The following is a 22,886-nucleotide window of genomic DNA, read 5'->3' on the forward strand; positions in this document are numbered from 1 at the left end:
GTGGTACCGGCTGGTCACTTTGACCCCTCCCCCTGCGTTTGTCACCAAGATACAGAAGAAGCTGGTGGACTTCTTCTGGAACAACAGGAAGCACTGGGTCTCTGCCGCGGTCTTGAGTCTCCCGCTTGGGGAGGGCGGTCAGTCATTGGTGTGCGTCAGCACCCAGCTCGCAACTTTCCGTCTTCAGACCCTGCAGAGATACCTTTACGTCGAGCCCCCTCCTAGGTGGCGTGCTCTGGCGACGTATTTCTTCCGCCAGCAGCACGGCCTCAACTACGACACGCAGCTCCTGTTTGTGAGCTTGGGGGGCGTCAGGACCGCTTTCCAGGAGCTGCCTGTCTTTTACAAGGAACTCACCAGGATCTGGAACAAAGTCTCCACCAAGCGCAGCTCTCCACCGGCTGGAGTGGCGGCTGTCCTGCAGGAGCCGCTGCTCGGGAATCCGTACCTCCACGACCGAGGTCGGACGAGAGGGCTGTGGCTGGAGAGGTGACCAGGGTCAGGGACCTGCTCGATGGCGGAGGAGCGGGCTGGATGGCGCCAGACACGCTGGCGCGGCGCCTAAATTCCGCCAACGTCCGCCGCGCGGCCGATGCCATCGAGTCGCTAAAAACAGCTCTGGGCCCTGACTCTGTTAGGTGCATCGAGGAGGCTCAAGCACGTGGGGAGATCCCGTCCGAAGTGACCCCCGTCCGGACGGTATTCCTCATCGGCGCCAAACCCCGGAACCTCCCTCGGGTGCCGGCGCCTCACAACTTGAGCCGCCTCGAGGAAATCCCCTCCGTGCCTTTCAGTTCCGCGCGGAGGGGTTTCCTGTACGGGCTGCTCCTGCACACTCTCAACTTTGCCATCCTCGCCTGCCGTCCGGACACGCCATGGTGTACCATCTTGCCGTCCGGAGGAGGCGGGGGTCCCCGATGGAGGGCACTCTACGCGGGACTCCTCCCCGTATTTATCGGGGACTTGGCCTGGAGGGTGGTGCACGGAGCAGTCCCGTGCAATACATTTTTAAGCCGGTTCACGGGCTCCCAGGCCGCCTGCAATTTCTGCGGTCTGGAAGAGTCCGTGTTCCATGTTTTTACCCAATGCACGAGGTTGCAGCCCCTGTTTTATTATTTAAAGGGGCTGCTCCTGAAATTCTGGCTGCACTTCAGTCCCACACTCCTGATCTTTGGGCACCCTGAGCGGAGGGGAGCGGGTAGGTCCGAGGGCCTCCTCGTAGGACTGCTCCTGGGCACGGCCAAGGGTGCCATCAGCCGGTCCAGGCAGCGGGCGGTCGAGGGGGTCGTTCAACCTGACTGCCTGCCTCTCTTCCGCGCGTACATCCGTGCCAGGGTGTCCTTGGAGATGGAGCACGCGGTGTCCACCGGTACGCTCGCAGCCTTCCGCGAGAGGTGGGCACCGGAGGGACTGGAGTGCATCGTCACCCCCGGCAACCAAATCTTTATTTGATTTTATGTTTTAAAGTTTAATTTGTTTTAATTGCCGGTGTTTTTTTTTTAGTGTCCCCCTCCCCTTTTATAGGGGGCACTTGGAGGAAAAAATGATTTTAGTGCCCAAAAAAAAACTTTAAAAAAAAACAAAAACACAAAAAAAAAACACAAAAAAAGGGCCTTGGAAATGTTTGGCGCGCCCCCCCAGATCGGGGGGGACATGATTTAATGTTTTAATTTTCTCACAAAAAGAGTTCTGTGGACAAGATTCCAAGGTCCCTTTGTTCATCTGAACTATTAAGTGGCCTACCGCTTAATGTGTATACCCTTTCCTTATTAGCCCTCCCAAAGTGCATCACCTCACACTTCTCTGAATTAAATTCCATTTGCCACTACTCTGCCCACCTGACCAGTGGATTAATATCCTCCTGCAGCCCATGACTTTCCTCTTCATTATCAACCACACAGCCAATTTTAGTGTTGTCTGCAAACTTCTTAATCATACTCCCTATATTCAAATCTAAATCATTGATTATATACCACAAAAAGCAAGGGATGCAGTACTGAGCCTTGCGGAACCCCACTGGAAATATCCTTCAAGTCACAAAAACATCCATCAATCATTACCCTTTGCTTCCGACCTCCAAGCCAATTTTGGATCCAACTTGCCACTTTGCCCTGTATCCCATGGGCTTTAACCTTCATGATCAGCCTACCATGTGGGACCTTATCAAAAGCTTTGTTAAAGTCCATATACACTACATCGTATGCACTACCACCATCGACTGGAGTATTGTGTACAGTTTTGGTCTCCTAACTTGAGGAAGGACATTCTTGCTATTAAGGGAGTGCAGCGAAGGTTCACCAGACTGATTCCCGGGATGGCGGGACTGACATATCAAGAAAGACTGGATCAACTGGGCTTGTATTCACTGGAGTTCAGAAGAATGAGAGGGGACCTCATAGAAACGTTTAAAATTCTGATGGGTTTAAACAGGTTAGATGCAGGAAGAATGTTCCCAATGTTGGGGAAGTCCAGAACCAGGGGTCACAGTCTAAGGATAAGGGGTAAGTCATTTTGGACCGAGATGAGGAGAAATTTCTTCACCCAGAGAGTGGTGAACCTGTGGAATTCTCTACCACAGAAAGTTGTTGAAGCCAATTCGCTAAATATATTCAAAAAGGAGTTAGATGTAGTCCTTACTACTAGGGGGATCAAGGGGTATGGCGAGAAAGCAGGAATGGGGTACTGAAGTTGAATGTTCAGCCATGAACTCAATGAATGGCGGTGCAGGCTCGAAGGGCCGAATGGCCTACTCCTGCACCTATTTTCTATGTTTCTATATTTCTATGTTTCTATGACCCTCTTGGTTACCTCCTCAAAAAATTCAATCAGGTTAGTCAAACACGATCTTCCCTTAACAAATCCGTGCTGACTGTTCCTAATTAATCCTTGCCTTTCCATATGCAGATTTATCCTGTCTTTCAGGATTTGTTCCAATATTTTTCCCACCACTGAGGTTAGGCTGACAGGCCTGTAATCACTCAGCTTATTCCTTTTTCCCTTCTTAAGCAAGGGTGCTACATTAGCAGTCCTCCAATCCTCTGGCACCATGCCCAGATCCAAAGAGGACTGAAAAATGATGATCAAGGCCTCTGCTATTTCCTCTTTTACTTCGCTCAACAGCCTGGGATGCTTTTCATCTGGGCCTGGGACTTATCTACTTTCAAAGCTGGTAAACCCCTTAATACTTCCTCTCTCTCTATATTTATTTCATCCAGAATATCACACTCCTCCTCGATAGCAGTATCTGCATTACCCCTTTCCTGTGTGAAAACAGATGCAAAGTATTCGTTAAAGAACCCTACCAACATCTTCCACCTCCATACAAAGATTACCCTCATGGTCTCTGATAGGCCCTACCCTTTCTTTAGTTGCCCTCTTACTCTTAATATATTTATCGAACATCTTGGGGTTTTCCTTAATTTTACTGGCCAAGAATTTCTTGTGCTCTCTCTTAGCATTCCTAATATCCTTTTTAATTTTGCCTCTTAACTTTCTATATTCCTCTAAAGATTCTAAAGTATTTAGCCGTTGGTATATGACATAGACATCCCTTTTTTTCTTAATCTTTCCCTGTAAGTCCCTAGACATCCAGGGGGCTCTAGAATTATTTTTCCAAGCCTTTTTCTTTAAGGGCACATGTTTTGCCTGAGCCGTCCGGATCTCCTCCTTGAATGCCTCCCACTGTTCCGACACTAATTTCCCACAAGTAGCTGTATCCAGTCCACTATGGCCAAATCACTCATTAACTTAGCAAAATGAGCTTTCCCCAATTTTGAACTTTTATTCCAGGCCTATTCTTGTCCTTCTCCATAACCAACTTGAATCTGACTGAATTATGGTCACTGGAACCCAAATGCTCCCCCACTAATACCCCTTCAACCTGCCCAGCTTCATTCCCCAAAACGAAATCCAAGACCGCCCCCTCTCGTGTTGGGCTTGCTACATACTACTAAAAATGTTCTCTTGAATGCATTTCAAGAATTCCGCACCTTCTATACCCTTCACACTATATTTGTCCCAATCAATATTTGGATAGTTAAAATCCCCTACTATTACTACCCTATGGTTTTTAGACTTCATAGCAATTTGCCTACATATTTGCTCCTCTCTCTCCCTCCCACTGTTTGGGGGTCTATAATACATGCCCAGCAGTGTGATCGCCCCTTTTTTATTTTTCAATTCGACCTATATGGCCTCATTTGATGATCCCTCTAACATATCATCCCTCCTCACTGCAGTAATAGTTCATTTAATCAGTACTGCAAACCCCCCCCCCCCCACCCCCTGCTTTTACCCCCTCTCTATCTTGTCTAAAAACCCTGTAGCCAGGAATATTGATCTGCCAAACCTGCCCCTCTTTCAGACATATTTCTGTAATGGCTATAATGTTATACTCCCAAGTGTCTACCTGTGCTCTTAGCTCATCCGCCTTATTCACTATACTCCTTGCATTAAAGTATATACCATTCAACACAGGAAGACCTCCTTGCTTACTACTTACTAAGCCCTGTTTCCTCTGTCTTACAGATTCGCTTTCTAGATTCTTGCTATCCAATTTCTGCTTTACTTCCTTTCCTTTTGAATTCGTTCTCAGGTTCCCATCCCCCTGCCAAGCTAGTTTAAACTCTCCCCAACAGCACTAGCAAAACTCCCTGCGAGGATATTAGTCCCGGCACTGTTGAGGTGCAACCCGTCCGGTTTGTACAGGTCCCATCTCCCCCAGAATCGGTCTCAATGCCTCAAGAATTTAAAGCCCTCCCTCCTACACCAACTTTCCAGCCACGTGTTCATCCTCTCTATCCTTCTATTCTTGTACTCATTAGCATGTGGCACCAGTAGTAACCCGGAGATTACTACCTTTGAGGTCCTACCCTTTAATTTTCTTTCTAGCTCCCTGAATTCTTCCTGTAGGACCTCATCCCTCATTTTACCTATGTCATTGGTCCCGATATGGACCACGACCTCTAGCTGTTTACCCTCCCCCCCCACCCCCACCCCCAGGATGCCCTGTGTCCATTCTGTGACATCCTTGACCCTGGCACCAGGGAGGCACAAAACCATTCGGGAGTCATGTCTACGGTCACAGAAACACCTGTCTGTTCCCCTAACTACAGAATCCCCTATCACTAAGACTCTTTTGCATTTCGCCCCTACCCCTGTGCAGCTGAGCATTTTTAAGCGGTGACCCAGAAAGATTATTAACTGAAAATAAACATAATATACCAATGTGAGCTAAAAGCAATTAATTTCTGCATTTCTGCACTGTTGTGTCGTAAAAATTAGTTAATGTGTGATCAGGTGAATGGCAAATTGAGTTTCAGCCAATAGGTATGGTGATGTTGCAGATAAGCTCAAATCAACGAGAAGCATATGAATGTCTCTGCTTTATTCTCTTCAGCATTGATTGTTTTGCACAATGTTTATAATTAAAAAGTTCATAAGCCATTGAACTTGCTTGTCAAAAAATCTTGATTGGCTCCAGGTCCAAAAAACAACAGTATCTGAACAATGCAGATTACCTCAAATATAAATAAATAAGTAGAAAACTACCAATGAAAAATAAACAAACAGCAAAAAAGTTAACGCTCAACAACTAACAAGTGTGAAAAGGCGAACAAAGCCAACCAATTAAATCATTCAAATTATGTTTACAACATCTTTTGGAGGCCACGTTGGTTTTCAAGTCACTGATGAAGATATGCCGAAAAATTATATCATACCATATTAAAAACTTTTTAAAAAATCACTAAAACTGTTACAAACATAACTATTTCCTTTCAGAAATAACTACAGTTTTTCTCCACACAGACCTAATTCTTTCTATGGGGTTGAGACTGGGATTCTGGAGTTTACAGCATTTCCCTGGGCTTTATTCTGATGTCTTGCAAGTTCAGAGCATGAAAAACCTTAGTTCTTACCCTGTGGTTGCAGTCTATGATAGTTATGAGATGCCAAGATCTAATTTCCTTCTGCTGAAATAAATAAAGCAGCACAATTGAATTTATTTATTTGTTGCCAAAAGAAAGAAAGAAGGTAAAACTGCACAATTTCCTGCCTGTTCATTTTTTTCTCCCCATTTTCTTCCTTACAATTACTTTCCCTTCCTTCAAAACAGCCAGCACAGGAAATAAAATCCAAGTCCGAGCCACCCCAAGTGCTCCCATTTCCCAAAGTGTTCCCAGACTCCAGACCCCAATCCTGCCAGATCCCCACTCCATTCCTACCTTCCCCGAGCGCTGCAGTCCTCAGATTACACAAAATATTATTTGTGCTGATACATCTTATGTAATTATTCCTCCTTTTATGTTAGAATGGGTAGGACACTCCATAAATGTGCAAGTGGTTTCTGACCACAGAAATGTGACCCTTTAGGAAAATGAACATTATTCAGGGAGCTTTCATTATGCAGAACAGAATCATAGAATTTTATAGCACAGAAAGAGACCATCTGGCTCATCGTATCTGTGCTGGATCTTTGAAAGGCCTATCCATTTAGTCTCATTCCCCTGGCCTATCCCCATACCCTTTTGGTTTTGTTTCTTTTTCAAATATTTATCCACTCTGAGTTTAAAAGCTACGATGGATTCTGTTTCCACCATAGTCTCTGGGAGTTCATTCCATGTTGTAGTAATCCTGTCCATATAAAAAACATCTTTTAACCTTTCCCTTTGGTCTTTTGGTGATTCTCATTCAGTTCTGGGCACCTCAGGAAGGATGTCAAGGGCTTGGAGAAGTTGCAAAGGAGATTTACTAGAATGGTACCAGGGATGAGGGATTTCAGTTATGTGGAGAGACTGGAGAAGACGGGATTGTTTTCCTTAGAGCAGGTAAGGTTAAGGGGAGATTTGATAGAGATATTCAAAATATGAGGGGATTTGATAGGGTTTCCATTGGCAGGAGGTCAGTAACCAGAGAACACAGATTTAAGATGAATCAAGGGGAGAAATGAAAATGTTTTTAACGCAATGAGTTGTTATGAACGCATTACCTGAAAAGGTGGTGGAAGCAGATACAATAGTAACTTTCAAAAAGAAAATGAATATAAATTTGAAAAGGATAAATTTGTTGGGCTATAGGCAAAGAGCAGGGATTGGGACTAATTGGATAGCTCTTTCAAAGAGCTGGCACAGACATGATGGACCAAATGGCTTCCTTGTATATTGTGTGATTCTGTGATTCATTAACCATTCATTCTCCAATGAAGGATGAGGAGAGGCAATATGAACTAAATGTTCCAATTTTAAAGGTGATGCAGAAACCGAGAGATCTGGGATTGTATGTACTCAAATCTTTGAAGATGGCAGGTCAAGATAAGAAAGCTGTTTAAAAAAACATATGAAATCCTTGGCTTTATTAATAGAGGAATAGAGTATAAAAGCAAGGAAGTTGTGCTAAACCTTTATGAAACACTGGTTTGGCCTCAGCTGGAGAATTGTGCTCAATTCTGGGCACCACACCTTAGGAAGGATGTCAATGCCTTGGACAGGGTTTGGAAGAAATTTACTAGAATGGTACCAGTGATAAGGGCATACAGTTAATGTGGAGAGACTGGAGACGCTGTGGTTGTTCTCCGTCGAGCAGAGAAGGTGAACAGGGGATTTGATAGAGGTGTTCAAAATCATGAATAGTTTTGATGGAGTAAATAAAGAGGAACTGTTTCCAGTGGCAGAAGATTCGGTAACCTGAGGACACAAAATTAAGGTGACTGGCAAAAGAACCAGAGACGACATGAGAACATTTTCTTTTACACAGTGAGTTGTTGTGATCTGGAATGCACACTCTGAAAGAATAGTGGAAGCAGAGTCGATAGTAATATTCAAAAGCGGATTGGCCAGCCGAAAAAGTGCTATGCAGCCTAATCTCACTTTCCAGCTCTTGATCCGTAAGCCTTGTAGGTTACGGCACTTCAAGTGCACATCCAAGTACTTTTTAAATGTGATGAGGGTTTCTGACTCTCCCACCCTTTCAGGCAGTCAATTACAGCCCCCACCACCCTCTGGGTGTAAAAGGTTCTCCTGAACTCTCCTCTAATCCTTCTACGAATTACTTTAAATCGATGCCCCATGGTTATTGACTTCTCTGCTAAGGGAACTAGGTCCTTCCTATCCACTCTATCTAAGCTACTCATAATTTTTTATACCTCAAATAAGTCTCCCTTCCGTGTCCTCTGTTCCAAAGAAAACAACCCCAGCCTATTCAATCTTTCCTCATAGCTAAAATTCACCAGTCCTAGCAACAGCCTCATAAATCTCCTCTGTACCCTCTCTAGTGCAATCACATCTTCCCTGTAATGGGGTGCCCAGAACTATAAGCAGTATTCTACCTGTGGCCTAACTAGTGTTTTATACAGTTCAAGCATAACCTCCCTGCTCTTCTATTCTATGCCTCGGCTAATAAAGGAAAGTATCCTGTCTGCCTTCCTAAGCAGCTTATCTACCTGTCCTGCTACCTTCAAAATGTTCCTCTGATCCTTTACACCTCTCACTTATTGTGTATTCCCTTGCCTTGTTAGCCCTCCCCAAATGTATTACCTCACATTTCTCTGGAATAGATCCATTTGTCACTTTTCTGCCCACCTGACCAGTCCATCCATAACTTCCTGCAGTCTACAGCTTTCTTCCTCACTATCAAGCACATGGCCATTTTTTGTATCACCTGAAAATTTCTTAATTATGCCCACTATATTGATGTCTAAATCATTGATATTTACCACAAAAAGCAAGGGACATGTACTGTATTTGCTTCATGAGTTCTTTGAACATAAGAACATAAGAATTAGGAACAGTGAAGGCCATCTAGCCCCTCGAGCCTGCTCCACCATTCAACAAGATCATGGCTGATCTGGCCGTGGACTCAGCTCCACTTACCCGCCCGCTCCCCATAACCCATAATTCCCTTATTGGTTAAAAATCCATCTATCTGTGATTTGAATACATTCAATGAGCTTGCCTCAACTGCTTCCTTGGGCAGAGAATTCCACAGATTCACAACCCTCTGGGAGAAGAAATTCCTTCTCAACTCGGTTTTAAATTGGCTCCCCCTTTTTTGAGGCTGTGCCCCCTAGTTTTAGTCTCCCCCACCAGTGGAAACAACCTTTCTGCCTCTATCTTGTCTATCCCTTTCATTATTTTAAATGTTTCAATAAGATCATCCCTCATTCTTCCGAGCTCCAACAAGTAAAGACCCAGTCTACTCAATCTATCATCATAAGGTAACCCCCTCATCTCCAGTATCAGCCTAGTGAATCATCTCTGTACCCCCTCCGGCGCCCACCTCTCGCGGTAGGCCACGAGCGTACCGGTAGAAACGTATAAGATTCTGACTGGACTGGACAGGCTAGATGCAGGAAGAATGTTCCCGATGTTGGGGAAGTCCAGAACCAGGGGACACAGTCTTAGGATAAGGGGCAGGCCGTTTTGGACTGAGATGAGGAGAAACTTCTTCACTCAGAGAGTTGTTAACCTGTGGAATTCCCTGCCGCAGAGAGTTGTTGATGCCAGTTCATTGGATATATTCAAGAGGGAGTTAGATATGGCCCTTACGGCGAAAGGGATCAAGGGGTATGGAGAGAAAACAGGAAAGGGGTACTGAAGAAATGATCAGCCATGATCTTATTGAATGGTGGTGCAGGCTCGAAGAGCCGAATGGCCTACTCCTGCACCTATTTTTTATGTTTTTATGTTTCTATGACACTGCGTGCTCCATCTCCAGGGACACCCTGGCTTGGATGTAAGCACGGAAGAGAGGCAGGCAATCGGGCTGAACGACCCCCTCGACCACGCACTGCCTGGACCGGCTGATGGCACCCTTGGCCGTGTCCAGGAGCAGTCCTACGTGGAGGCCCTCGGACCTACCCGCTCCCCTCTGCACAGGGTGCCCAAAGATCCAGAGTGTGGGACTGAAGTGCAACCAGAATTTGAGGAGCAGTCAACAGCTCTACAAACCTGTAAGCATACTCAGAGATGCTACATTACAGACCAAAATCTGAGTGCAGTGGAAATCCACTGGAAACAGCCTTGAAGTCATGAAAACACCCGTCGAACATTGGAGAGGATGCTGAAGAGATACACTAAGATGGATCATCCCAGTAGTGCCCCAGGAACAGCCCCGGGAACTGCCCCCAAAGGAAGTGGAGCCTGCAAGATTGTGCTCCACTTCCGTTAAGAGGCGGTAAGTCCGATTCAGCGGCAGGGGCGGGACTTCTGCGCTGGGTGTACAAAGTCCTGGCTCCAGCTGGTTACCACCCACAAATGAGCCAATTTTGGATCCAACTTGCCACTTTCCCTTGGATCCCATGGGCTTTTACTTTTCTGTCCAATCCTATGGGGAAAGAACAGGGGAGTGGGATTAATTGGATAGCTCTACCACAGGCACGGTTGGCCGAATGGCCGCCTCCTATGCTGTATCATTCTATGATTCTACAATTCAATGTAAAAAGCTTTTCCCTATTTACCTCATTAAAAACTTTCAGAATTTGTCATTCGTCTATCATATGCCTTCTTAACATTTTCTATCCTATTGCTAAAGTACAGGATACAGTACTCTAACTATTGTCTGAACAATAGTTGCATAGGCTTGCCATTACGTCTTTCCTTTTGAAAGCTGTCAAGAACATGGAGAGGATGCTGAAGAGATTCACTAAGATAGATCGCCTCAGTAGTGCCCTGGGAACAGCCCCGGGAACTGCCCCCAAAGAAAGTTGAACCTGCGAGATTGTGCTCCACTTCCGTTAAGCGGCAGTAAGTCCAATTCACCGGTGGGGGTGGGACTTCTGCGTTGGGCATACAAAGTCCTGGCCCCAGCTGGTTACCACCCCCAATCGGGGCGCAGGGCAATTTCGTCCCCTAATCTGCTTGTCCCTATGCCAATTTACACGTGGCTCAGGTAACAATCCAGAGATTATTACCTTTGAGGTTCTGCTTTTTAATTTGGATCCTAGCTCCTCAATCTCCCTCTGCAGAACCTCATTCCTAGTTCTACCAGTGTCGTTGGTTCCTACGTGGACCACGACAACTGGATCCTCCCACTCCCAAGTTCTTCTCCAACCACAAAGAGATATCATTAACCCTGGCAGGCAGTACAACCTTCGGAACTCCCAGAACAGTATCTATCCCCCTGATTATACTTTCGCCGAACACTACCGCATTCCTTTTTACTCCCCACACTTAGATGGCCCCCTGTACCATGGTGCCATGGTCAGTTTGCCCATCCTCTCTGCAGCCCTTGTTCTCATCCATACAGGCAGCAAGTACCTTGTACCTGTTGGATAAGGTCAAGGGCTGAGGCCCCTCCATCACTATATCCTGGGTCCCCATACATTCCTGACTCTTAGTCACACCCTCCTGTCCCTGACCACTGACGAACTCTAAAGTACCACTTAACCGAAGGAGTGTGACTGCCTCCTGGAATGAAGTCTCCAGGTAACTCTCCCCTCCCTTATACCCCGCAATGTCTACACCTCGTACTCCAGCTCAACAACTCTGAGCCGAAGTTCCTCGAGCTGCAGACACTTACCCCAGATGTGGTTGCTTGGGATCCCACTGGTCTCCTCAAATTCCCACATGTTGCAATTATGGCACACCACCTGCCCTGCCACATGTATCTAACCTTCTTTATTTATTTGATTAGTTAATTAATTAATTTTTTTATCAATTATTTTAGTTTTATTACTTAATTGGTTTATCTAGTTTAGTTACTAATTTAATAAAGTTATAGCAATTTAGTTTCTTGGATAGCTTCGAGACTAAAACAACTGTAGTACTCACCAAGCAAACACTTACCTGCTGCCCTGTGATGTCACTCCTTGATTTTTCTGTTTGAAGGCTCTTTATAACACCGCTGATCCCGCTCCTCTCATTGCTCCTCTCACTGCTGCTCTCGCTCTTTATAACACCGCTGATCCCGCTCCTCTCATTGCTCCTCTCACTGCTGCTCTCGCTCTTTTTAGCGCCAATGATCCCTGAAACAGCTGAGCGCACTGGATACAGCAAAGACTATGGGCCCCGACAACATCTCGGCTGTAGTGCTGAAGACTTGGTCTCCAAAACTAGCCACACCTCTAGACAAGCTGTTCCAGTACAGCTACAACACTGGCATCTATCTGACAATGTGGAAAACTGCCCAGGTACGTCCTGTCCGCAAAATGCAGGACAAATCCAATCTGGCCAATTACCGCCCCATTAGTCTACTCTCAATCATCAGCAAAGTGATGGAAGGTGTCTTTGACAGTACTATTAAGTAGCACTTACTCACCAATAACCAGCTCACCGATGTTCAGTTTGGATTCCACCAGGACCATTCGACTCCAGACCTCATGGACAAAAGAGCTGAATTCCAGAGGTGAGGTGAGAGTGACTGCTCTTGACATCAAGGCAGCTTTTGACTGAGTGTGGCATCAAGGAGCCTAGTAATGTTGAAGTCAGTGGGAATCAGGGTGAAAACTTTCCACCAACTTAAACATTCACTCCTGCTCTACCAGCACACCGTGTCTGCAGTGTGTACCATCTATAAGATGCACTGCAGTTACTCGCCAAGGCTTCTTTGGCAGCCGGCGACCTCTACCACCTAGAAAGACAAGGGCATCTGGGAACACCACCACTGCCTCCAAGTTCCCCTCCAAGTTACACACCATCTTAACATGGAAATATGTTGCCGTTCCTTTATCGTCGCAGGGTCAAAATCCTGGAACTCCCTCCCTAACAGCACTATAGGAGTACCTTCACCACATGGACTGCAGTGGTTTAAGAAGACGGCTCACCACCTCCTTCTCAAGGGTAATTGGGCATGGCCAATAAATGCTGGCCTTGGCAGTGATGCCTACATCCCGTGAATGAATAAATCTATGCCCCTATTTATAAAGCTTGAGATCCCTTATCCTAGTTTTTTTTAATTACAGCTTTGTCAATTTTGCTCTCTCTTTTAAAGATTGTGCAGGCCAGCTGCATTGTTTGAATTTCCCAAAGAAATGCACAGGTGGCAATTGGGAATCCAGGGCTACTCTTTGAGGCTGCCAGCAATGCCAAAGGATCAATTCTCTATATGTCCCATCCAGTGCACCGTTACAATTTGTAAAAAAATAACAATCTTAAAAAAAAAAGCCAGTCATTTTTCTGAGCTTCAGATAACCTGGACACTCCAAGGTGACGAGCCAAGTGACTGCCAGTCCTGAGAAATTTACAAGAGCAACTAGCTTGTATTTAACTTCATGATGTGACTATTGAAACCATTTGGTGTACTTGAACAGAGAGCTTAAGGAGACAGGCCTGAGTCACAGCTAAACATCACAACAATGCTCCAGACCTCAGACTACATGGGGCAACACCACAGGAAATGAGCTAACATTATTGAAAATAATGGACACTCGGCATGGATGAATCATAGGTTCTCTAAAGGAATGGAGGTCTCCCAATTCTTTTCTTTGCAAGTCAAAACTAATATCAAGGAATATAATTGTCTGACTCGTCCTTGACCATCTATCAATCTATTTTTAACTGCCCTTCTTTCTTTTATTATTTTAGCAGGACCATTTGCTTAAAGGATGGACCCACCAACAGCTTGTGTGTCTTGGCATAGCGCACCTCCCATACATAGCCGACAAAACATGCCTAGTAGCATTGATCGGGAGCAAAATGTCGTCTATTTGGTGAGTGCAATTAGTTTTTCAGTTTTAGTTCCTGGAAGATTGACGGTGCCGCTGACAGGGTGGCTGAGTCTGTGCAGATCAGTGTACAATAGCTGACAGATTTCCCAGTGAAACCTTCCCCCAAATCTCTTCGGCAGGTAAATCCCTATAATCCACTGACCGGCTGACGGCTATTTTCATGAGCTGAAGCTGGTGAAGAGTCCCATAGTAAGCAGCTATGAAATCTCATTAAGCAAGTCTTTCACGCTCTGTTATCCCTGCATTACATATTATAATGAGTCATTGTGATGAAGTACAAAAACGCTTTTTAATGAACAGGATAGAGTTTATGTTACCGTGGGCTTTGATTAATGAGCTAAAGTCATTGATGAAGCTATATGCCACACCTGATGTGACCTTTTAATATAAAACATTGTTTTGGATGAAAGCAACTATGGATCAAATAACCTTCTTCACAGAATTGTCAATGTGTAATTGAGACTTAAAACAGTATTCTAATAAGTCTGCTTATAACTGGTGAGTTGCACAGATCGGGCTCTACGGAATAATTAAAAACACAGCAAGACTGCTATGGGTAACAGATTGAGATGATTACTTGATCAGGCCAATGCAAAACAAACAGACCCATGTTATATTGCCATCTCTACATTGTACTCTGGTCATACAAATCAGAGCTATGTCAGTTAATTTTTTTCATGTTAGGAAAGTGCCTACAGAATTCTTTAGCTGATTCCTGGGAATATTTTAAACTTCACCTTGCACAAATTGTAGTTATACTTCAACCAATGGGAAGTGGAGGTGATGTGAAAATGCAGTACAGCTATCACCATTCTTGTTTGGATGTAATCCAGCTGACACCACTCGAGTTGTACTGCATAATTAGCATTGAAGGTTAAGATATTTTTGTTGCACTGCAATTTTTAACAAAATCGAATTGATAATTTGTCGCATTATAATGCTTGAGATGAATACACTAAATATAAATGGCTGCCTAATGATTAGTGCCATTGGGCACTAGACTTTATTAAGCTAGGTCGAAGGATAGTTAAACATTAATATCGGCCACGAATCTCACAAAGCATAGGCTGCACAAGTGTTCCCCAAAACACAAATAGAAATTGTCATTAAAGTCATAATCGAAGATGTAATCAAATTAATACTAACATAATTTATTCATTGAAAAGTTGTTAACTGGTTACAAACATATATAAAATAATGCCCCAGTTTTGAATTTGGGAGATAATAACATAGACCTGGTCATCCTGTGAATATTAGGGCTAGATTATTATTATAGTCCTGAATTGCTCGCCATCCTTTTTTTGAAAATTATTGTAATTTACCTCATTAATGGAATAAAAGAGAAACTGGGCTCGGTTATTTCCCATATAGTTTATTATCTTACACAGTGTCAGCTGTGGCTCAGTGGGTAGCACACTCGCCTCTGGGTCAGATGGTTGTGGGTTCAAGCTCCACTCCAGGAACTTGAGCACAAAAAACAAATCTAAGCAGACACTCCAGTGCAGTGCCGAGGGAGTGCTGCACTGTTGGAGGTGCTGTCTTTTGGATGTGACATTAAACTGAGGCCCTGTCTACCCTCTCAGTTGGATGTAAAAGATCCCATGGCAATATTTTGAAGAAGAGCACGGGTGTTATCCCCAGTGTCCTGGCCAATATTTATCCCTCAATCAACATAACAAAAACAGATTATCTGGTCATTATCACATTGCTGTTTGTGGGAGTTTGCTGTGCACAAGTTGGCTGCTGTGTTTCCTGCATTACAACAGTGGCTACACTCAAAAAAAATACTTCATTGGCTGTAAAGCGCTTTGAGACATCTGGTGGTCATGAAAGATGCTATATAAATGCAAGTCTTTCTTTTTACATCTGTAAAATCGCTGTTTAAAACTCCTCCTTTCAAGACTGACCAGTCTCTCATTATGTCAGACCTCTAACACAATATGAATCAATACTGTGGCTCCTCACTGTACTGCCTGCAGTGCTTGAATGTTTTCCTTGTATCTTGGTGACCAGACCTTGACACAGTACTCAAGGTGTGGTCTGACCAGAGCACTCTCGAGTTTCATCGTGATTTCCTCTGATTTTTATTTTCCTATTTTGGTTATATAGTTCAAAATTCTATTGGCATTGCTATTTGCTATACTGCATCAGTTGGACGTGTTGAGCATCGAGGCTATGAACACACCATTCATGCATTATGTGGGTTGCCCATTTGTCCTTTCGATGTGCAGTACTCTACATTTGTTGGCATTATATTTCATCGACCATTGTTCTGCTTACTTACATATTTCGTCCAGCTTATTCTGTCATTTCTGCCTCCTCTGATTTCATTGCTCCTCCTGGTTTAGTATCATCTGCAAATTTGACCAGTTTTCATTGGGTTTCCGGTCCATAAATAGTAGTGGTCCCAACATCAATCCCTAGGGCACCCCACTCTGTACATCCCCCACCTTGACAGAATACATGTTGCTTTCTACTTTTCAGCCAGTTTTTTAACCCATACCCAAGATTTATCCTGAATAGCCCATGGCTTTGAGCTTAATTAATAGTATTTTGTATGAAACTTTGTCAAATGCCTTCTGGAAGTCGAGATACAACTTGTCATAAAGCTTACCACAGTACCTTTGGGATGTTACTTCCTCAAGGAAGTCAAGGAGATTGGTCACGCAAGATCCTCCTTTCTGAATTTATGTTAGCTGTTGTTTAATGTCATTATTGTACAGATAATCTTAAAGTTTACACTTGATAATCAATTCCATTATTGTACACAGAATTGATGTTAAGACAGATGGATCTATACTTGCCAGTTTCTGATGGTTAACCTTTTTGAAAATTGGCCTGTTCCAATCTCCTGGTAACTACCCAGTGACCAATGTTCCCCGTAATATATTTTTTTGGTGCGTGGCCCCTTTAAGTGGCTGTGCGGCCCATTCATATTTTTGCACATGTGAGATTATCCAACTGAGAAGCCGGCGAGTGGCCTGCATGGGAGCTCCAGATCACTGTGCAGCCATGCAGCTTAGAACATAAGAACATAAGAACATAAGAATTAGGAACAGGAGTAGGCCATCTAGCCCCTCGAGCCTGCTCAGCCATTCAACAAGATCATGGCTGATCTGGCCGTGGACTCAGCTCCACTTACCCGCCCGCTCCCCATAACCCTTAATTCCCTTATTGGTTAAAAATCTATCTATCTGTGATTTGAATACATTCAATGAGCTAGCCTCAACTGCTTCCTTGGGCAGAGAATTCCACAGATTCACAACCCTCTGGGAGAAGAAATTCCTTCACAACTCGGTTTTAATTTGGCTCCCCCGTATTTTGAGGTTGTGCCCCCTAGTTCTAGTCTCCCCGACCAGTCTAAACAACCTCTCTGCCTCTATCTTGTCTATCCCTTTCATTATTTTAAATTTTTCTATAAGACCACCTCTCATCCTCTGAACTCCAACGAGTAAAGACCCAGTCTACTCAATCTATCATCATAAGGTAAGCCCCTCATCTCCGGTATCAGCCTATTGATTTGTCTCTGTACCCCCTCCAAAGCTAGTATATCCTTCCTTAAGTAAGGTGACCAAAACTGCACACAGTACTCCAGGTGCGGCCTCACCAATACCCTGTACAGTTGCAGCAGGACCTCCCTGCTTTTGTACTCCATCCCTCTCGCAATGAAGGCCAACATTCCATTCGCCTTCCTGATTACCTGCTGCACCTGCAAACTAACTTTTTGGGATTCATGCACAAGGACTCCCAGGTCCCTCTGCACCGCAGCATGTTGTAATTTCTCCCCATTCAAATAATACTCCCTTTTACTGTTTTTTTTCCAAGGTGGATGACCTCACATTTTCCGACATTGTATTCCATCTGCCAAACCTTAGCCCATTCGCTTAACCTATCCAAATCTCTTTGCAGCCTTTCTGTGTCCTCTACACAACCCGCTTTCCCACTAATCTTTGTGTCATCTGAAAATTTTGTTACCCTACACTCTGTCCCCTCTTCCAGGTCATCTATGTATATTGTAAACAGTTGTGGTCCCAGCACCGATCCCTGTGGCACACCACTAACCACCGATTTCCAACCCGAAAAGGACCCATTTATTCTGACTCTCTGCTTTCTGTTAGCCAGCCAATTCTCGATCCATGCTAATACATTTCCTCTGACTCCGCGTACCTTTATCTTCTGCAGTAACCTTTTGTGTGGCACCTTATCAAATGCCTTTTGGAAATCTAAATACACCACATCCATCGGTACACCTCTATCCACTATGCTCATTATATCCTCAAAGAATTCCAGTAAATTAGTTAAACATGATTTCCCCTTCATGAATCCATGTTGTGTCTGCTTGATTGCACTATTCCTATCTAGATGTCCCGCTGTTTCTTCCTTAATGATAGCTTCAAGCATTTTCCCCACTACAGATGTTAATCTAACCGGCCTATACTTACCTGCCTTTTGTCTACCCCCTTTTTTAAACAGAGGTCTTACATTAACTGCTTTCCAATCCGCTGGTATCTCCCCAGAGTCCAGAGAATTTTGGTAGATTATAACAAATGCATCTGCTATAACTTCCGCCATCTCTTTTAATACCCTGGGATGCATTTCATCAGGACCAGGGGACTTGTCTACCTTGAATCCCATTAGCCTGTCCAGCATTACCCGGTTAGTGATAGTGATTATCTCAAGGTCCTCCCTTCCCACATTCCCGTGACCAGCAATTGTTGGCATGGTTTTTGTGTCTTCCACTGTGAAGACCGAAGCAAAATAATTGTTTAAGGTCTCAGCCATTTCCCATTATTAAATCCCCCTTCTCATCTTCTAAGGGACCAACATTTACTTTAGTCACTCTTTTCCGTTTTATATATCGGTAAAAGCTTTTACTATCTGTTTTTATGTTTTGTGCAAGTTTACTTTCGTAATCTATCTTTCCTTTCTTTATTGCTTTCTTAGTCATTCTTTGCTGTCGTTTAAAATTTTCCCAATCTTCTAGTTTCCCACTAACCTTGGCCACCTTATACGCATTGGTTTTTAATTTGATACTCTCCTTTATTTCCTTGGTTATCCACAGCTGGTTATCCCTTCTCTTACCGGCCTTCTTTTTCACTGGAATATATTTTTGTTGAGCACTATGAAAGAGCTCCTTAAAAGTCCTCCACTGTTCCTCAATTGTGCCACCGTTTAGTCTGTGTTTCCAGTCTACTTTAGCCAACTCTGCCCTCATCCCACTGTAGTTCCCTTTGTTTAAGCATAGTACGCTCGTTTGAGACACTACTTCCTCATCCTCAATCTGTATTACAAATTCAACCATACTGTGATCACTCATTCCGAGAGGATCTTTTACTCGGAGATCATTTATTTTTCCTGTCTCATTACACAGGACCAGATCTAAGATAGCTTGCTCCCTTGTAGGTTCTGTAACATACTGTTCTAAGAAACAATCCCATATGCATTCTATGAATTCCTCCTCCAGGCTACCCCGTGCGATTTGATTTGACCAATCAATATGTCGGTTAAAATCCCCCATGATTACTGCCGTTCCTTTTTCACATGCCTCCATTATTCCCTTGATTATTGCCTGCCCCACCGTGAAGTTATTATTTGGGGGCCTATAAACTACACCCACCAGTGACTTTTTCCCCTTACAATCTCTAATCTCCACCCACAATGATTCAACATTTTGTTCATTAGAGCCAATATCGTCTCTCACAACTGCCCTGATATCAACCTTTATTAACAGAGCTACCCCACCTCCTTTCCCTTCTTGTCTATCTTTCCGAATCGTCAGATACCCCTGTATGTTTAATTCCCAGTCTTGGCCACCCTGCAACCACGTTTCTGTAATGGCCACCAAATCATACCCATTTGTAATGATTTGTGCCGTCAACTCATTTACTTTATTTTGAATGCTGCGTGCATTTAGGTAGAGTGTTTTAATAATAGTTTTTAAACCATGATTTATAGTTTTGACCCCTCCTGCAGCCCCTTTATATTCATACATATTGTCCCTTCCTATCACCTTGTGGTTTATACTTACCCTAGTGCTACTCTGCTCTGTTGCCTCCTGCCTTTTGCATTCTTTCTTGAGGTCCTGTTCATCTGAGCTCTCAGCCACTCTAACTAGCTCAGAGCCCTCTCCTGGGTTCCGAATACTCCTCGCCTTGAGGCACCGTGCTTTCAGGCTTGCCTTTTTATTACACTTTGACCCTTTAGAATTTTACTGTACAGTGGCCCTTTTTGTTTTTTGCCTTGGATTTCTCTGCCCTCCACTTTTACTCATCTCCCTTCTGTCTTTTGCTTCTGTCTCCATTTTGTTTCCTTCTGTCTCCCTGCATTGGTTCCCATCCCCCTGCCATATTAGTTTAACTCCTCCCCAACAGCACTAGCAAACACTCCCCCTAGGACATTGGTTCCGGTCCTGCCTAGGTGCAGACCGTCCGGTTTGTACTGGTCCCACCTCTCCCAGAACCGGTTCCAATGCCCCAGGAATTTGAATCCCTCCCTGCTGCACCACTGCTCAAGCCACGTATTCATCTGCGCTATCCTGCGATTCCTACTCTGACTAGCACGTGGCACTGGTAGCAATCCCGAGATTACTACTTTTGAGGTCCTACTTTTTAATTTAGCTCCTAGCTCCTGAAATTCGTCTCCTAGGACCTCATCTCTTTTTTTACTGATATCGTTGGTACCAATGTGCACCACGACAATTGGCTGTTCGCCCTCCCTTTTCAGAATGTCCTGCACCCGCTCCGAGACATCCTTGACCCTTGCACCAGGGAGACAACATACCATCCTGGAGTCTCGGTTGCGGCCGCAGAAACGCCTATCTATTCCCCTTACAATTGAATCCCCTATCACTATCGCTCTCCCACTCTTTTTCCTGCCCTCCTGTGCAGCAGAGCCAGCCACGGTGCCATGAACTTGGCTGCTGCTGCCCTCCTCTGATGAGTCATCCCCCTCAACAGTACTCAAAGCGGTGTATCTATTTTGCAGAGGGATGACCGCATGGGACCCCTGCACTACCTTTGTTGTACTGCTCTTCCTGCTGGTCTTCCATTCCCTATCTGGCTGTGGACCTTTCACCTGCGGTAAGACCAACTGACTACACGTGCTACTCACATCATTCTCAGCATCGTGGATGCTCCAGAGTGAATCCACCCTCAGCTCCAATTCCACAACGCGGTCCGTCAGGAGCTGGAGGCGGATACACTTCCTGCACACGTAGTCGTCAGGGACACCGGAAGTGTCCCTGAGTTCCCACATAGTACAGGAGGAGCATATCACATGATCGAGTTCTCCTGCCATGACTTACCCTTGGATACACTTAATTTGGCGACAACACTGTTGACAGGTTACTTACTGATATAAAAAAGAAAAAGAAAAGCTACTCACCAATCACCAGCCAATCACTTAACCCTTTGGCTGTGACGTCACCTTTTGATTTCTTTCTACTTTTTTGCTTTTTCTCCCGGCTGGAGCTGCACAAGCATGCCTTTTTAGGCCTCACCACATCACGAACTCCCGCCTCCGACTGCCGCCACCTCTCGCTGCCACTGGGCCTTTTGTAGGCCTCACCAACGCCATGAGCTCCCGCCTCCGACTTAATGGGATATTGCCAGTGACTCCCTCATAATGATTGTCAGTGCCTCATGAATCTCCTCCCCAGTCTCATTTAGCACTCGGGAATAAATATTGAGTATCTCTGAGGATTTTTTTTAGATAATTTCACATGTCTAGAACTTGTGTCTCATGGAACTCGCTGCCACAGGGACTGGTTGAAGCAGATATCAGTATTTAAGGAGCGGCTCGATGCATGCATGAGGGAGAAGGGAATAGAGGGATACAGTGTCAGAGTGGGAAGAGGTTATTATTAGAGTGGCAGAAGGCTTGTGTGAAGTTTAAACACCGGTATAGATCAGTTGGGCCAAATCTGTTGCTGTGCTGTCGAGTCTGTGTAATTTCATCTAATTTGTATCAGTCATTTGCCTGAGTTAGCTCTTTGTGGAGAGCATATTGCTCATGTCTTTCCCTGTGAATATTTAAAGTAGGGAGTCATTCACAGTGTTTACTATCTTGTGTACATTGTGTTTTAAGCACATTTGCATTTTTCTGGTCTTGCTTCATCTCAGACTGATCGCACTGCTAAAGTGCTGAAAGAACTTGGGCTGTGTTAAGTATGGAAGAACTCCACAAGACTGAGTACTGTGAGCTAAAACTGATGTGACCTTAGTCTCTTTAATACAACTCCAGAGTGCCTAAGCAGCATGGCAGACAACCTTTTCCTCCCTTGCACGAGGTGTGCAGGTGTCCCTTGGACCTCCAACAATTGCGCCCTCTGGTGGCAAGTCTTACACAGTTACAATGTTTACATACATAACATCACTCCCCCCCCCAAGTCTTTGTTACAAATTATTTACAAGTTGAGACGATCCGGGGCCCTACGCTCCCTGGTTGATCGTCTGAGTTCAAACTCTGGCATGGGTGAGTTGGTGGGACCATTGCTGCACTGTGGCGCGGCTGGTCTGATAGGACTGTTGGGAATGGTGGGTTCATCCCCTTGATTGATAGCAAGGTCAATTACTGGTTGGGTGTGTGTTGGTGGATCGATGATGATGGTGATGTCCTCTTCAGGTTGTTCCTGGTTGTCGGTGAACCGCAGTTTGGTCTTATCCAAATGCTTTTTGCACATTTATCCATTCAATAGTTTGACTATAAACATTCTATTCCCCTTCTTGGCCAAGACAGTGCCAGTGACCCATTTAGGACCATGACCATAATTAAGGACAAACACAGGGTCGTTAACATCAATGTCACGCGATACAGCCGCGATCGTGGTACATGTTTTTCCAGTGACGCCGGGTTTCCACATAATCATTTAGATCTTGGTGGACTAGGGAGAGCCTGGTTTTGAGTGCTCTCTTCATTAACAATTCTGCAGGGGGAACCCCAGTGAGCGAGTGGGGTCGCATCCTGTAGCTGAGTAAAACCCGAGATAAGCAGATCTGCAAGGAGCCTTCCGTCACGCGTTTCGAGTTCTGCTTGATAGTTTGGACTGCCCGTTCCACTTGACCGTTGGATGCGGGCTTAAATGAGGCAAACCTGACAGGCTTGATGCCATTGCGGATCATAAACTCGTTGAATTCCGAGCTGGTGAAACACGGTCCATTGTTACTGACAAGAACATCGGGCAAGCCATGGGTGGCGAACATAGCCCGGAGGCTTTCAATGGTAGCAG

The 22,886-nt window shown here is 44.7% G+C and overlaps 1 protein-coding gene across 1 annotated transcript in view; it reads left to right on the top strand.

Annotated features, from left to right (window-relative positions):
• The window catches only part of LOC139278296 (uncharacterized), a 402,549-nt gene that overhangs the window by 89,573 nt on the left and 290,090 nt on the right, over positions 1-22,886 (top strand). The window contains exon 2 of the mRNA XM_070896942.1: positions 13,518-13,642. Within this exon, the coding sequence (XP_070753043.1) occupies positions 13,538-13,642 (105 nt within the window). The 5' untranslated portion in view covers positions 13,518-13,537. The remainder of the gene's footprint in view (positions 1-13,517; positions 13,643-22,886) is intronic.

Source organism: Pristiophorus japonicus, chromosome 13 (genome assembly GCF_044704955.1).
Source record: "Pristiophorus japonicus isolate sPriJap1 chromosome 13, sPriJap1.hap1, whole genome shotgun sequence".
Lineage (NCBI taxonomy): Eukaryota > Metazoa > Chordata > Chondrichthyes > Pristiophoridae > Pristiophorus > Pristiophorus japonicus.